Source organism: Schistocerca cancellata, chromosome 6 (genome assembly GCF_023864275.1).
Source record: "Schistocerca cancellata isolate TAMUIC-IGC-003103 chromosome 6, iqSchCanc2.1, whole genome shotgun sequence".
In the NCBI taxonomy this organism is placed as follows: Eukaryota; Metazoa; Arthropoda; class Insecta; order Orthoptera; family Acrididae; genus Schistocerca; species Schistocerca cancellata.
In genome coordinates this window covers 191489801-191506534 of record NC_064631.1, presented here as the reverse complement: position 1 = coordinate 191506534, position 16734 = coordinate 191489801, and the positions used below count along the sequence as shown (strand labels likewise).

The 16734-nt window shown below is 39.3% G+C and overlaps 1 protein-coding gene across 1 annotated transcript in view; it reads left to right on the top strand.

Moving 5' to 3' along the window:
* The window catches only part of LOC126088242 (esterase E4-like), a 450967-nt gene that overhangs the window by 208334 nt on the left and 225899 nt on the right, over positions 1-16734 (top strand). The window contains exon 4 of the mRNA XM_049906372.1: positions 3475-3660. Within this exon, the coding sequence (XP_049762329.1) occupies positions 3475-3660 (186 nt within the window). The remainder of the gene's footprint in view (positions 1-3474; positions 3661-16734) is intronic.

Here is a 16734-nt window from a genome sequence, read left to right as displayed (position 1 = left end):
AATTTATATGATGGATCACGAAACTTTGCTTCCTTCTCTTCTCTTCTAGGACGCATGCGCTGTACAGAGACCACTGTGATTAAACCACTTAAACAGAGGTTTATTTCATCATGATTTTGAAAGTGGTTCATGTCATTAATAATATTCCTTTTATTTTCATCACTGGCAATGTCAAAACAATTGTTCTTGCACTTACATGGTTCTCCTGTTTCATGTGACTGAAATCTTAAACATTTGGAGGCATCTCTAACGCGACCATACTTCTTCCTTTTCTTTTCAGCATCTTTGATGACATTCTATAGTTTTCTTCGCAAGTAGATGAGTCACTGTCTTCTTTATTCATTTTCCACTGACAGAATAAATACTAGATCTAACTTCCTTCACAAATTCCACAAAACTAACAAAAATGGTCAACTTATACACAACAATGACTGTGGCAACAATGATAAAAGAACGATAACATTAGTGAAAACAGATCTGCTTGTCAGAATATTCCCCTGTTTTTCTTGGACTTATAATGTCTTTCGCCTGCACATGCTTACAGGATATCAGAATATCTCTTGACTCATCAGGTTTTTTACCAGTTCTGTAAAACCAGCTAAAACTGCACTGGCTTGTCTATTAAATTATAAAAAAATCAGAAATTTTGGAATTTTGGACTTACCAGGTTTTTCCCCTGGATTCTTCAAATTGTACCACGAAAAATGCGTTTTTGGTGGATCCTCAGTGTGTCGTTCCCTTAAATGGCATACTCTCACAACACGAAAGTTACAATAATACTTTTGCCACGAATAAGATGTTTCTCACTATTTTTCTGCAACGAATCACACAGTTAACAACGGGTTTTCGAGTGATTCTCAATTTGCTGATGCTCAGGAACGGCATATATACGTATAGGCTTGAAATGAATGCCAATATGGCGCCTCACAACTCTGTGCTGAAAGGGGATGGCGTGCATGTGACGTGGGTGGCGTTGTGCCATCTCATTGGTCAACGCTCAGACACACGCTCAGAATACCTGACTTGCTAGATATTGCCCTGCAAGTGCTATTCCACGCTATGACGTCAGAAACTCGGCACGCTCAACGCTCAACGTTCGGATGCACGGTCCGTGTGCCGACGGCTTAACACTTATTTTTGAACTTAGAAGATGTTTTAGCATGTTTCAGTTCTTCTTCGCAGCAAATGTTGGCACTCCTCAGATCCGAAGTCCCAATGATTGCAAAGCATAACGATAGGTTCCTTGTCTGAGTAACCACCTGAGCTAGTCCAATTACTGTCAAAAGCACAAGTTCCCATATTAAGAAAAATGACTCCCTTAATTATTAAATGAACATATTCCCCTATTACTATGAGGGCTTGTCCCTTTATTAGTTAGGGAACTGATCATCTTATTTGTAGAAAAGATTTTCCTCTTATTGTTAAGAGAACTAATATTATTATTAAGAAAACTTGTCCCCTTGTTACTGAGAGAGCTAGTTTAATTGTTATTAAGACAACTGATCTCCATACTACCAAGGAAATGGCTAACTTACCGTAAGAAAAATGGTCTTCTCATTATTAATAGAACTGGGTCATTTTATAGCGAGGAAAATTTGCCCCTTATTATCAAGAAACCTCATCTCCTAGTTATGAACAAATTTTATCGCCTTATTGTTAAAAGTGTTAGTTCTCTTATTATTAAGAAAACAGGCATCATGATTATTAACAGAAGTGCTTCCGTGATTGAGATTTTTTGGATAATTATTTATTGTTTTCTTTACATTTATGCCATCTATGTTGAATGCCTTGTGTAAACTCACATAAAACCAGCAACCATGTCCAGTTTCGCACGGCTAGCGCTAAGTATCTGCGGCCACGCGACAACTTTATTATACGTTGTCATATACACAAATCTTTCTCCTGAATCAGTGTATGTGTTAATGAAAATCGTAACAATGTCCCTTTCACACACAGGCAGAAAAACGCGGCAGGATGCTTTTACGAATAGATAGTGCATATGTATATTGTCTATTGTATAAGTGCTATGTCCAGAGAAATTTATATGAATGTTCTACAATTATTCAGAGAAAAAAATTAAGATTTGGAAAGCCTTGTATATAAATAGTGTTGTGGGAGGACGAACAAATGAATAAACGACAGTGTGAGAGCGTAGTATCTGTAATTCGATTTGGTTGATGACCTATAAAAGATTGCCCATTCGCTTAAATATAAATTGAGTGTGCTATCTTATATGAATGAAAGCACTATCTGCAAACATTTTATTTGAACACCCCACCATAAACGGTTCTACATATACCGGTACTGGCCGGCCGGTGTGGCCGAGCGGTTCTAGGCGCTTCAGTCTGGAACCGCACGACCGCTACGGTCGCAGGTTCGAATCCTGCCTCGGGCGTGGATGTGTGTGGTGTCCTTAGCTTAGTTAAATTTAAGTAGTTCTACGTTCTAGGGGACTGATGACCTTAGATGTTGAGTGCCATAGTGCTCAGAGCCATTTGATCCATTTTTTATACCGGTACTGGATTTCCAAAAACTGCTATATCGATCCATTAGTCATTTAGCTCCACCGATAATTTCGACGACGAGTTACAAAGTATTCAAGAAAGAAGAATCGCTACACCACAGAGATTGCAGCGTCACTCGCCGTTTTCTTACGTCATACGACGTCAAGCGTGAACATGCATTGTTTTCCTTCCAGTTCTTGCTGGAAGGGGGATAGGCAGCCTGCTAGCTTGTTGCTGTACTGAATATCTAATAATAAACCCATACTTAATACTTAAATATACAGCTCTAAAACCGGAAATATATTTACAATGTGCAGCCGATATTTTTATAGGCAGTTACGTTGAAAGTTTTTCTGTCGACATGTCTATATTTCCTATATATGGAGGGCCGATAATGATATTTTTTAAATATCGAAATATCGGACTCCCGATAGTTTAGAAATAACAATAGTCCTACGTCGTGCGCATGTAAGCATAATACTTAATCGGAAATTTATTTGCAGTGCCAAATTTTCCTTTGTTTTTTTTTATTTTCACGTCTTTTATGTTAAAAAAACTCAGTACATTGAGCAGTATTTCGGTTTATCTGCAGTGTAAGTAACGCAAAAATTTAAAATAAAATGTTCTTCCCAGGGACTAGACTCCACGACCTACGGTTACCAGTGTGCGCTCCTTCCGCTGTGCTCTTTCCTTACCCGATCTGTGACCCAAATGCTATATTTTGTGAACACTAGCCCATCTGAAATTCCCAGTTCTGTAAGTTTCATTTCTGACCGAGCCCTGAATGCATTATAAGTATGGACGAACTCGGTGATGACGAGCAGGTGCCATCCACTCGTAAGTCCCAACTACAGCTTCTAGAAGCCCGCACGAGAGACTGTAAAGCTTCCTATATGTTCACCATTGTTAGTTTTTATGCGTCACATTGAGAAGACGCTGTTGATGTGTCGCGTGTGTGTTTGCACGGCAGGCTTCCTGACGACGGGCGACGCAGCGTGTCCCGGCAACATGGGCCTGCGCGACGTGCTGGCGGCGCTGCAATGGGTGCGTCGCAACATCGCCGCCTTCGGGGGCGACGCCGACAACGTGACCATTTTCGGCGAGAGCGCCGGCTCCATCATCTGCCACGGGCTGCTGCTCTCACCCGCCGCCGATGGTGAGCACTCTCTCTCTCTCTCCCTCTATCTCTCTCTCTCTCTCCCTCTCACTCTCCCTCTCCCTCTCCCTCTCCCTCTCCCTCTCCCTCTCCCTCTCCCTCTCCCTCTCCCTCTCCCTCTCCCTCTCCCTCTCCCTCTCCCTCTCCCTCCCTCCCTCCATCTCTTTTTAGCTGTGATCGATCCCCATTGTACATTAGCCTATTTTCATAAAAATGTGCTTCGGATTGTTGTTACTGATTGATTATAATATTTAAATAGCATATACTGTCAATAGTCTCACAAAATATCTGTAATGTTTATGCAATTAAGGCTTAAAAATCATTAAATTTCAAGTACGATCTGGCCTTGTAACACTAACCAAAATGGTCTTGCTGTTCTGCTACTGCGAACGGCTGAAAGCAAGGGGAAACTACAGTCGTAATTTTTCCCGAGGGCATGCAGCTTTACTGTATGATTAAATGATGAGGGCGTCCTCTTGGGTAAAATATTCCGGATGTAAAATAGTCCCCCATTCTATCTCCGGGCGTGGACTACTCAAAGGATGTCGTTATCAGGAGAAAGAAAACTGGCGTTCTACGGATCGGAGCGTGGAATGTCAGATCCCTTAATCGGGCTGGTAGGTTAGAAAATTTAAAAAGGAAAATGGATAGATTAAAGTTAGACATAGTGGGAATTGTTGAAGGTCGGTGGCAGGAGGAACAAGGCTTTTGGTCAGATAAATACAGGGTTATAAATACAAAATCAAATAGGGGTAATACAGGAGTAGGTTTAACAATGAATAAATAAATAGGAGTAAGGGTAAGCTGCTACAAACAGCATAGTGAACGCATTATTGTGGCCAAGATAGACACGAAGCCCACGTCTACTACAGTAGTACAAGTTTATATGCCAACTAACTCTGCAGATGACGAAGAAATTGGTGAAATGTATGATGAGATAAAAGAGATTATTCAGGTGGTGAAGGGAGACGAAAATTTAATGATCATGGGTGACTGGAATTCGAGAGTAGGAAAAGGGAGAGAAGGAAACATAATAGGTGAATATGGATTGGGGCTAAGAAATGAAAGAGGACGCAGCCTGGTAGAATTTTGCGCAGAACATAACTTAATCATAGCTAACACTTGGTTCGAGAATCATGAAAGAAGGTTGTATACGTGGAAGAACCCTGGAGATACTAAAAGGTATCAGATAGGTTATATAATGGTAAGACAGAGATTTAGGAACCAGGTTTTAAATTGTGACATTTCCAGGGACAGATGTGGACTCTGACCACAATCTATTGGTTATGAACTGTAGATTAAAACTGAAGAAACTGCAAAAAGGTGGGAATTTAAGAAGATGGGACCTGGATAAACTGAAAGAACCAGAGGTTGTACAGAGTTTCAGGGAGAGCATAAGGGAACAATTGACAGGAATGGGGGAAAGAAATGCAGTAGAAGAAGAATGGGTAGCTTTGAGGGATGAAATAGTGAAGGCAGCAGAGGATCAAGTATGTAAAAAGACGAAGGCTAGTAGAAACCCTTGGGTAACAGAAGAAATATTGAATTTAATTGATGAAAGAAGAAAATATGAAAATGCAGTAAATGAAGCAGGCAAAAAGGAATACAAACGTCTCAAAAATGAGAGCGACAGGAAATGCAAAATGGCTAAGCAGGGATGGCTAGAGGACAAATGTAAGGATGTAGTGGCTTATCTCATTAGGGGTAAGATAGATACTGCCTACAGGAAAATCAAAGAGACCTTTGGAGAAAAGAGAGCCACTTGTATGAATATCAAGAGCTCAGATGGAAACCCAGTTCTAAGCAAAGAAGGGAAAGCAGAAAGGTGGAAGGAGTATATAGAGAGTCTATACAAGGGCGATGTACTTGAGGAAAATATTATAGAAATAATACAGGATGTAGATGAAGATGAAATGGGAGATACGATACTGCGTGAAGAGTTTGACAGAGCTCTGAAAGGCCTGAGTCGAAACAAGGCCCCGGGAGTAGACAACATTCCATTAGACCTACTGACGGCCTTCGTAGAGCCAGTCCTGACAAAACTCTACCATCTGGTGAGCAAGATGTATGAGACAGGCGAAATTCCCTCACACTTCAAGAAGTGTATAATAATTCCAATCCGAAAGAAAGCAGGTGTTGACAGATGTGAAAATTACCGAACTATCAGTTTAATAAGTCACAGCTGCAAAATACTAACGCGAATTCTTTACAGACGAATGGAAATACTGGTAGAAGCCGACCTCGGGGAAGATCAGTTTGGATTCCGTAGAAATACTGGAACACGTGAGGCAATATTGGCCTTACGACTTATCTTAGAAGAAAGATTAAGGAAAGGCAAACCTACGTTTCTAGCATTAGTAGACTTAGAGGAAGCTTTTGACAATGTTGACTGGAATACCCTCTTTCAAATTCTGAAGGTGGCAGGGGTAAAATACAGGGAGCGAAAGGCTATTTACAATTTGTACAGAAAGCAGATGGCAGTTATAAGAGTCGAGGGACATGAAAGGGAAGCAGTGGTTGGGAAGGGAGTGAGACAGGGTTGTAGCCTCTCCCCGATGTTATTCAATCTTATATTGAGCAAGCAGTAAAGGAAACAAAAGAAAAATTCGGAGTAGGTAATAAAATCCACGGAGAAGAAATAAAAACTTTGAGGTTAGCCGATGACATTTTAATTCACTAAGAGACAGCAAAGGACTTGGAAGAGCAGTTGAACAGAATGGACAGTGTCTTGAAAGGACGATATAAGATGAACACCAATGAATGCAAAACGAGGATAATGGAATGTAGTCGAATTAAATCGGGTGATGCTGAAGTAATTAGATTAGGAAATGAGACACTTAAAGTAGTAAATGAGTTTTGCTATTTGGGGAGCAAAATAATTGATGACGGTCGAAGTAGAGAGGATATAAAATGTAGACTGGAAATGGCAAGGAAAGCGTTTCTGAAGAAGAGTAATTTGTTAACATCAAGTATTGATTTAAGTGTCAGGAAGTGGTTTCTCAACGTATTTGTATGGAGTGTAGCCATGTATGGAAGTGAAACATGAACGATAAACAGTTTGGAGAAGAAGTGAATAGAAGCTCTCGAAATATGGTGCTGCTGAAGAATGCTGAAGATTAGATGGGTAGATCACATAACTAATGAGGAGGGATTGAACAGAATTGGGGAGGAGTTTGTGGCACAACTTGACAAGAAGAAGGGACAGGTTGGTAGAAAATGTTCTGAGGCATCAAGGGATCACAAATTTAGCATTGGAGGGCAGCGTGGAGGGTAAAAATCGTAGGGGGAGCCCAAGAGATGAATGCACTAAGCAGATTCAGAAGGATGTAGGTTGCAGTAATTACTGGAAGATGAAGAAGCTTGCACAGGATAGAGTACCATGGAGAGCTGCATCAAACTACTCTCAGGACTGAAGATCACAACAGCAACAACAACAACATACTGTCAATAGTCTCACAAAATATCTGTTATGTTTATGCAATCAAGGCTTAAAACCCATTAAATTTCAAGTTTGGTCACGTGATCATAAACACTCTGTTTATGGCTGATGCTCTGGTGACGTCAAAGACTAGTAGGACGAACCTCTATGTGTGTTACAGGAGCACTAGTCGAAGTACGAGGTTTTTACGTTCTTTTTTTGCAAACAGTTCAGTTATTTAGCGGTGGAAAATGCAATTACAACTTTTAAGTAACACTAGAAAGGAATTCCGTCATTCGCTGATAGAGGAAGCCTTGCGAAACTTGATGCGTTTTACGCTCCACCCACTTAGAGCGGCGATATGTGCACCGACGGACACTCTTTTCTTACTCCCTACAACATCATTTAACTCTTGAATACATTATGGGAGTGACAGTGATCAATGTGTTACAGATATTTACTATTAAAACAGTCTTCATCACGGTTTTTTTTATTACGGTGACTGGTTTCGACCACTACTGTGGCCATCTTCAGACCTACAAGTCGTATACAAAGCCTTAATTAGAGGGCTACATACATTAAAGAAAATACATAAAGTTATAAAACTATAAAACGATGAATTGCCAATGAGTAAGAACCTCCTTCTGCTGAAGAATCACTACTGGAGAAACCAGTGTACGTCTTACTATATATAATAGAGGCTCCGCCCACTTCTGATGGAATGATGTCATTACTAACCAATGGGTTATAGGGCGAATAACAATGTAAAATTTCTTAGTTAAAAGAACATTGTCGAGAAATAAACACTCACTAAACTTAGCTTATTTAACAGCTATTGTCAATTAAGAAGCGTTAAAAATATGTAAACATGTAGGATAAACAAACTACGTTTTGACTGCACATGGGTTGCCCTCTCAAGGCCTGTTAGGGAACCATTTAGAACCACTGGTTTCCATGGTGAAGTTGGACGCCGTTCCAAAGATGAGGCAGCAGGCTTCTTTCCACTGAAGTTGTAAAGTTGATAGGCAAACTAGTAGTTGCCATGGTGAGTATGAACGAAAGTGCGAAGATGTGGCAGCAGGCTTCTTTCTAACCAAAGTTCATTTATCCTACATATTTAAATATTTTTAACGCTTCTTAATTGACAATATCTGTTTAATAAGCTAAGTTTAGTTTGTGTTTATTTTTATTTCTTGGCAATGTTCTTTTAACTAAGAAATTTTACATTGTTATTCGACTTATACCTCATTGGTTAGCAATGACATCATGCCGCCAGAAGTGGGCGGAGCCTCTATTATACGTATACAGTAAGGCGTGCACTGGTTTCTCCAGTAGTGATTCTCCAGCAGAAAGAGGTTCCTACTCAATGGTAATTCATCGTTTTATAGCTTTATGACTTTATGTATTTTCTTTAATGTATGTAGCCCTCTAATTAAAGCTTTGTATACGACTTGTAGGTCTGAAGATGACCACAGTAGTGGTCGAAACCGGTCACCTTAATAAATAAATAATTATCAAGATTGTTTTTAATAGTAAATCATTAAACTCACTCAATACTAAGCAATTGTAGAACTTTTGCAAATTTGACCGTGTATTATAACTAGATAGTCGAATATTAGTCATGAGCTTCGATCAGAAGTACGATAAAATTATTCTTGGCAAAAATTACTGTTAATTTCCTGGGTGATGCGTCAAGCAGGCATTCGGTAGCGCAACGGATAGCGTTCTGGCTGTAGGTAAGGAGCTCACATGTTCGAATCTTCGTCATGTGTTTTTAAAAGTTTTAGTCGAAATACGAAAACAGCGTTAGCAAGAAATGATTGTAATAGTTGTTTCCATGGTGGGATGTATTGTATGTAGCTTCACATTAGTTTTAGTCTGAGGAATGGAAAACAGTGAATATTGCATTAACTTTTCGAACAAACAATTCACTTTTTTTGGAAAGCAGTGCTAGTCGTGAAGACGTTGCCATACGCCCACAGTACAACGAGGTGTAGGACGATGAGGCTATACGGAGGTACACTAAGTGATCAAAAGTATCCGGACACCCCCAAAAAACATACGTTTTTCATATTAGGTGCATTGTGCTTGCTGCCACCTACTGCCACGTACTCCATATCAGCGACCTCAGTAGCCATTAGACATCGTGAGAGAGCAGAATGGGACGCTCCACGGAACTCACGGACTTCGAACGTGGTCAGGTGATTGGGTGTCACTTGTCCTACGTCTGTACACGAGATTTCTACACTCCTAAAATGAAAATAACTGTTTCCGATGTGATAATGAAGTGGAAACGTGAAGAGACACGTACAGCACAAAAGCGCATAGGCCGACCTCGTCTATTGTCTGACAGAGACCGCCGACTGTTGAAGAGGGCCAGAATGTGTAATACGCAGACATCTATCCAGACCATCACACAGGAATTCCAAACTGCATCAGGATCCACTGCAAGTACTATGACAGTTAGGCGGGAGGTGAGAAAACTGGGATTTCATGGTCGAGCGGCTGCTCATAAGCCTCACATCACGCCAGTAAATGCCAAACGACGCCTCGCTTGGTGTAAGGAGTGTAAACATTGGCCGATTGAGCAGTGGAAAAACGTTGTGTGGAGTGACGAATCACGGTACACAATGTGGCGATCCGATGGCAGGGCGTGGGTATCGCGAATGCCCACTGATGTCATCTGCCAGCGAGTGTAGTGCCAACAGTAAAATTCGAAGGCGCTGCTGTTATGGTGTGGTCGTGTTTTTCATGGAGGCGGCTTACACACCTTGTGGTTTTGCGTGGTACTGTCACAGCACAGGCCTACACTGATGTTTTAAGCTCCTTCTTGCTTCCCACTGTTGAAGAGCAATTCGGGGATGGTGGAGTGGTTACACAACAATAACATCCCTGTAATGGACTGGCCTACACAGAACGCCGACTTCGTGACAGGCAACGCCGTCCGACATCGATACCTCTCCTCAGTGCAGCACTCTGTGAAGAGTGGGCTGCTGTTTCCCAAGAAACCTTCCAGTACCTGATTGAACGTATGCTTGCGAGAGCGGAAGCTGTCATCAATGCTACGGGTGGGCCAACACCACAACGAATTCCAGCATTACCGAAGGAGGGCGCCACGAACTTGAAGTCATTTTCAGCCCGGTGTCCGGATATTTTTGATCACATAGAGTATATAATGTGTGTACAACATGCAGTTGACACAAACGTAAGGGCTGTGATGTTTCTGAGTATAAACTAACGTTAGCATCTGAAGCAGACTTACTTCATCTTTATGTAAAATGATGAAACTGCAAAAGTTTAAACAATAAGGATCCTAGCTGGACAGCACGAAGATAAAAACATTGTTTCTAATAAAGTAAAACTAAAAAATATCTTTTTGAACGTGACGTGTGTGAACAAAGATTGAAAACGTAAGCGCATGTAAACAGCAAGTAAAATACAATAATATTCTGTTTCTGATCGGTGTGGTGAAGTTTTGTAATGGTGATTTGTTTTTAATATGAGAGGACCTTCGAGTCGTTTTACAGATAAATTAAAACGTTCTTTAGAATTACACTCAAACCAGCGATCTATGGACATCATCTTATAAAATTAGACGATCTACTCTTCTAACAACTGAGCTACCAAATAATTGAGTTGTTGTTGGACAAGACGACAGTTTTCGCTAGTAGATTTAATTTCGACGAATGTCGCTAGCCTTCGTTGTAACACTGGGAGACCATATCTTGGTGGTAACTTAATATTAACTTCACATTACAACACATTTTTCATGAAGTTAGTGAACTTGTGCGTCGAAGTGGTGGCAATTTGCCAGTGCAGTGCAACCACATTTTATGCACTTTCCCATTATCTGGAACACTCAAAAACAATTTCTCAGGAGTTTTATATACGCATTTGTATATGGTACTACACACCATTTCTAACTCATTTTTCGAAACGTTCATTCCAAAACAAGACATCACTTTCAATTAGCAGTATGACGGTAGGAGCAGCGAGCTAGCCAGTGAAGTCACAGACATCACATGACTCGAATGGAGCGTTTTAGCGGGCTGTCAAATTATTTGAATTTCATTTCCCCCTTTTTACAAAAGAATACTGACATTCAAGAGGAATAAAAACATGTTAAGAGCATAAAATGACATAATTAATCATTTAAGACAATTTCCAGAAACAATCATATACCCTGTTATGGGGTGTTTCTAAAAACAGCATTTTTACTTGTAGTAGCGGTCACTAAGAGTCACATAAAATTGCCTTGATAACAGATACCCCCTTTACTGAATGAATAAGCCCCAAAAATTAATACCGTTAAGCGATCTGACTGCCTATCATCTATGATTCGATGCTGACATACATACTTATAACAACGGATATTCTTCTTTGTCTGAAATGATTTATAACTGTTAACAGAGCAAATAACTCATCTCAATCTAAACATGGATCCCATAATCATCACCTACATTACGCCTAGTTAGGTAAGAAATGTACCACACTTGTGGATTCAGTTATATATTATAACACCCCACTGTTGGCATCTGGTAATACAATATTCCCACAAAACATTGTAACAGTACAGCAAAACAACTGATGGTCTCGAATTCTTGAGGCAAATTAACTTGTGGAATTTGAAAACAGTGTATTAAAGTAATAGATATTTTTTTGTCTGTACAATTTGTACGAAATGAAAAGCGCTTCTCATCCTCCTGCGCAAGGCATGATTAGTCACTGCCGCCATAATGAAAAAGCATATTTTCATAGTGTCCTTTTTTTCTTAAAAATCAGTTTATTTTTTGAGGCGGTCCATCTTGAGCGAAACACAAGTTTATCTTTCCTTCTGTTTCCCAGACATCTTTTGCTGTTGTTTCAGCATCGTCAATGAGCTTTTATTTTCTTTCTACTAAAAAGGAAAAATGCTGTTTACTACTTGTATACATATAAATTTGAGTTCTTAAAACAATATTTATAAATTTTTAAAACAGTTTTGTATGTGTACCTTGTTACCACATGCTGTGGTTTTCCTGAGTTTTATGTTTTTCATTGCGCGTGTTTTGTTTCACAGTTAGTCATCTGCAACTTACCGAATCTAATGTAGAAAAATTAGTTACTTGGAAATTTTACGACTCTGAATGTTATGGTTAGACCTAACATTAACTAATTCTGTCTGGAAGACTGTGTGTGTGTGTGTGTGTGTGTGTGTGTGTTGGCAATATGCTTCACTTTTTCTGGTTTTCCACTACCTTCACTGTGAAGGCCTGCAGTATGTAACTTTCACTGTCACTGTTTACAAACTACGAAAACAAGTTGAATGTGTCTGGCTGGGAGTTTTGAATCTTTGTGAGGCATATCTGCCATTTTGTGTGTGTGTGTGTGTGTGTGTGTAAGAAACTGAAGGTTTGTGGGTTTTGTTTAATTACTCAGTTTTGATGCGTGTCTGGTGGGGGGGGGGCGTATTTGTGAGGGTTTGTGGGTGTGATTATTGGTTGGTGGTGTCTGATATTTCTCTCAGGTCAGGGAACAGACGTACGTTGCAGAATGCTGTGTATTCATTTATTATTTGTTCTGCTTCAGATGGGGCTTTTTGTATTTGATAGTTTTCTTCAATTATTGGCTTTTGTGTGGGGGCTGTTGTTGCATTCGAGATGTTTCAAGTCAGTTTTGATGTCTGTTGGGCTGTGTCTCACGTCCATAAGGCATTCAGCAAATATAGAATGACAGCTTTTACTTTTTAATGCTCTTCTGCGTTCTGTGTATCTGGTATTAAGGTTTCTGCTTGTCTGTCCTATATAAATAGACTTACAGTCTTGGCATGTCAGATGATTAATACCAGACATTATTTTCTGTGTTTGTATTGATTGCCTTTAGTTTTCTCTGTGTTGAATTATGTCCTGTAGGCTATTTTCAAGCCCTTGTATTTGGGTATGTAGTCTATCCTATGGGCTGCTTTATTATCGTCGTTGCTGTTGTAATTGTAACTGCAGTTGTAATTTTATTTATCCTGTATATCATAAACTGTGTACAGAGAAGCACATTATGATATAGGACAAGTCAAGGATGGATATAAGTGATACATGGTTAAAATGATTATGACAGTGATATTATAATCATATAAATGTTCATATAATACATATGTAATGCCAAGAAACAAAAAAGCATGTAGGTGGATATCTTGTAAAAAATTTAGAAATGCACAATATTTCTAAAAAAAATTCATAAATGTACAATATTTATCAAAATATGGTTCAAATGGCTCTGAGCACTATGCTACTTAACTGCTGAAGTCATCAGTCGCCTAGAACTTAGAACTAATTAAACCTAACTAACCCAAGGACATCACACACGTCCATGCCCGAGGCAGGATTCGAACCTGCGACCGTAGCGGTCGCTCGGTTCCAGACTGTAGCGCCTAGAACCGCACGGCCACTCCGGCCGGCCAATATTTATAAATGAGTTCACATAATTAAGGGAGAGAAACATATAAGCAAATAACATGGAAACACAAGAGTACTATATACATTTAAAATTCATTTCTAAAGTAAAACAGTAAATGTGACACACTTCTGTATTAAAGTGTTCAAGTATACACAAGAAGTATATAACAAGGACAGATGAAGTAACATGGAAATTGAAAACTATACATAAAAAAGCAAATAACATGGAAATACGAAAGTACCACATACACTTAAATTCATTACTAAAGAAAGACATTAAAGGTACCACACTTCTGTATTAAGGAGTTCGAGTTTGCATACAAAGTACAGATCATGGGCAGAACAAATAACATGAAAATTCAAAAGAATAAATTAAAAATACATTACAAATGGAAAACTCACTTCTGTACTACAAAGTTTAGGTTCGCATACAAATGCATAGAGCATGGACAGAAAAAGTAGCAATTCATACAGAGTTACATTATATATAAAAACACGAGCTTTAACGGGAAATTAGAATTTTGTGTCAAGAAACTTATGAACAAAGTAAATACAGTGATTTAATAAACTTTGTTTTTGTTTTGTTCTCACTTCCTTCAGATTATTAATTGTCTTGATCTCCGATGGGAGATGTTGTAAATTTTTATTCCCACATATTTAACACTATCAGCATATAATTTGGTGCTGTGTGCTATAATTTTTAACTGAGGTTAGTTTCTAGTATCATTTGTGTGGCAATCTACATTTCTGTATAGAGTTCCTAAATATTGTGCTACAAAACAAACCAGTTCCATTATATGGCAGGAATTTTAATGCTTTAAACAATGGTTTACAGTTCTGTTTTTTAATGCCATTAATCTGAGCATTTGTTATTGTAAAAGAAAATTGTATTGTGTTCAGAACTACTTCCCCATAAAACTAGACCGCAGGTCATAATGGATTCAAACAGAGTATGGTGTACGAGCTTCAAAATGTCAATCTTGGCTGAGACTTTTTTATTGATCTGAGTCAGTAACACATTTCACTGAGCTTCTTTCCAACTATTTCTACCTGAAGTTTCCAGTTTAGCGTACTACTGATGGTTAGTTGAAGGAATTTGGTGCTTTGAACACGGCAAATATGTACGTCTGCATTGAAGGGTGTAATTTTATGCCCTGTGTGAAAGTTCCTTACATTTTTCTGAGTGTTTATTAGCGGTCTGTTTGCATCAGACCGAGATTTTATATAATAGGTGGTTTCTTTGACGATTTCTGGAAGCACATCTTCTGTGTTGGAAATTAAAATATTTGTATCATCAGCACATAAAAGCATTAGCACTATGGATGTTTTGTGGGAAGTCATTGATAAACAATGTGAAAAGGATTGGCCCAAGAACAGATTGCTATGGGACACCACAAGTTGTATTTAGGATATCTGATCTGCAACAGGTAGAATCCTTGGGTTTCTGATTTCTACATATTGTCTCCTTTCTTGTAGATAGCTATTGGTGCAGCTGTGGACAGTACCCCAGATTCCAAATTTCTCAAGTTTTACGAGGAGTAGCTTATGGTCGACCATATGAAAGGCTTTGGATTGGTCAAGGACTATACCAACAACAGGTTGTTTATAACCATTTATACTTGAGCAGTTCTCTAAAAACTGAGAGTGTACCGTCTGCTTGTTGCTAAGGGTGTTTCTTGTTCATGTGTGTTCAGTGCGTCTGTGGGTGATGAGCTGTTTATTTTTTGTGTGCTAGGTGTACCTTTTGTTTTTGTTTCCATTATGTGATCCAGTTTCTCTGTAATGTTTGTACTATATCCCTACTCTACAGCTGTTTGTTTGATTATCTGTAATTAATTTTTGTAGTTGTCTTTACTGGGAGGAGTTTTGTTCAGTCTGTACTGCATTATTGGAAACCAACTAGTTTGCACCAATCGAACGATAACAGTATTTGTGTGTGACTGTGCTGGTGGTGGGTGTGACTTTTCTGAATATAGAGGGAATAGCAATACCAAATACTGGCGTGTATTGTTTGGGTCTTAATATTGTTTTAAATATTTTGATTTTAAAGTGATTGAGGAAGAAGTTGGCTAGGAATTCACTCATTGGTGACCCATGGGAAGTCCACCTTTTTGTGAGTAGAACTGGTCGTCGAATGAGATAGTTTTGCTCTGTTATTAGTTTTTATATGTGTGGATTTGGGAATGTTTTTCTGTTGTTCTAATAGTTGTTTGATGATGTTGATAGTTCCAATGGTGAGGATATTTACGTACATGGATATGACAAGAAATGGCTGTTCTGGGGATGCAGATGTCCTTGATGTTTTTGTATCAGCTCTTCAGTGCTGTGTATGCTTATGTTGTTTGAGTATACATAATGTTTCTGTAGGTATGTGCGCATTTCTATGGCTACGTAATATGTGGATGAACTGAAATTTTCATCTGGGCAAAATCGGAAAATTCTTCTTGTGGAGCTTTAGTAGGCTTTTCAGTGTGAGCGTCTTGAGGTTCTTTTCTTTTAGCCATTTCACATGGTTTTCCGCTGTCTGAAGCGCAGTCATTAGAACCGTGAAGTGAAATAGATCTGGAAGGTTTCACGATTTGCAACTCTTTTTTGCACTGACAATTTTTTTTTTTCGTTTGAAGGAGACTGCGGAAGTTGGATGGCACTATTTTCTCGTGTCTTTCTGCTGATATGCAGGAACCTCTACAATGTTGGTATCTCCAATCAATCGTACCTGACTGGAGGAACCAGCAAGCAACTGCAATTATAAATGAGGGTGGGGGTTATTTGACTGTGTTTCTGCTGAGGTGTCGGCTTTCTGGATTCGCTGTTTGAAAACTGAAGCAAATGAAGTAGCGAATGTAAGATGTCGCCTTTTCTCTAGGCCTGGTGGTGCCCACAACGAGGAATGCACTTTTGAAGGGACGTAGAAATGATTCCAGCGTAGAAAGCATTACCAAATTTGCTGCTCTTGCTTAGCTGGTAGAATCTGCATCTACATTTATATCCAAACTCCACAAGCCACCTGACCGTGTTTGGCGGAGAGTACCTTGAGTACCTCTATCGGTTCTCCCTTATATTCCAGTCTCGTTCGTGGAAAGAAAGATTGTCGGTATGCCTCTGTGGTGTGGGCTCTAATCTCTCAGATTTTAGCCTCATGGTCTCTTCGCGAGATATACGTAGTAGGGAGCAATATACTGCGTGACTCCTCTGTGAAGATATGTTCTCGAAACTTCAACAAAAGCC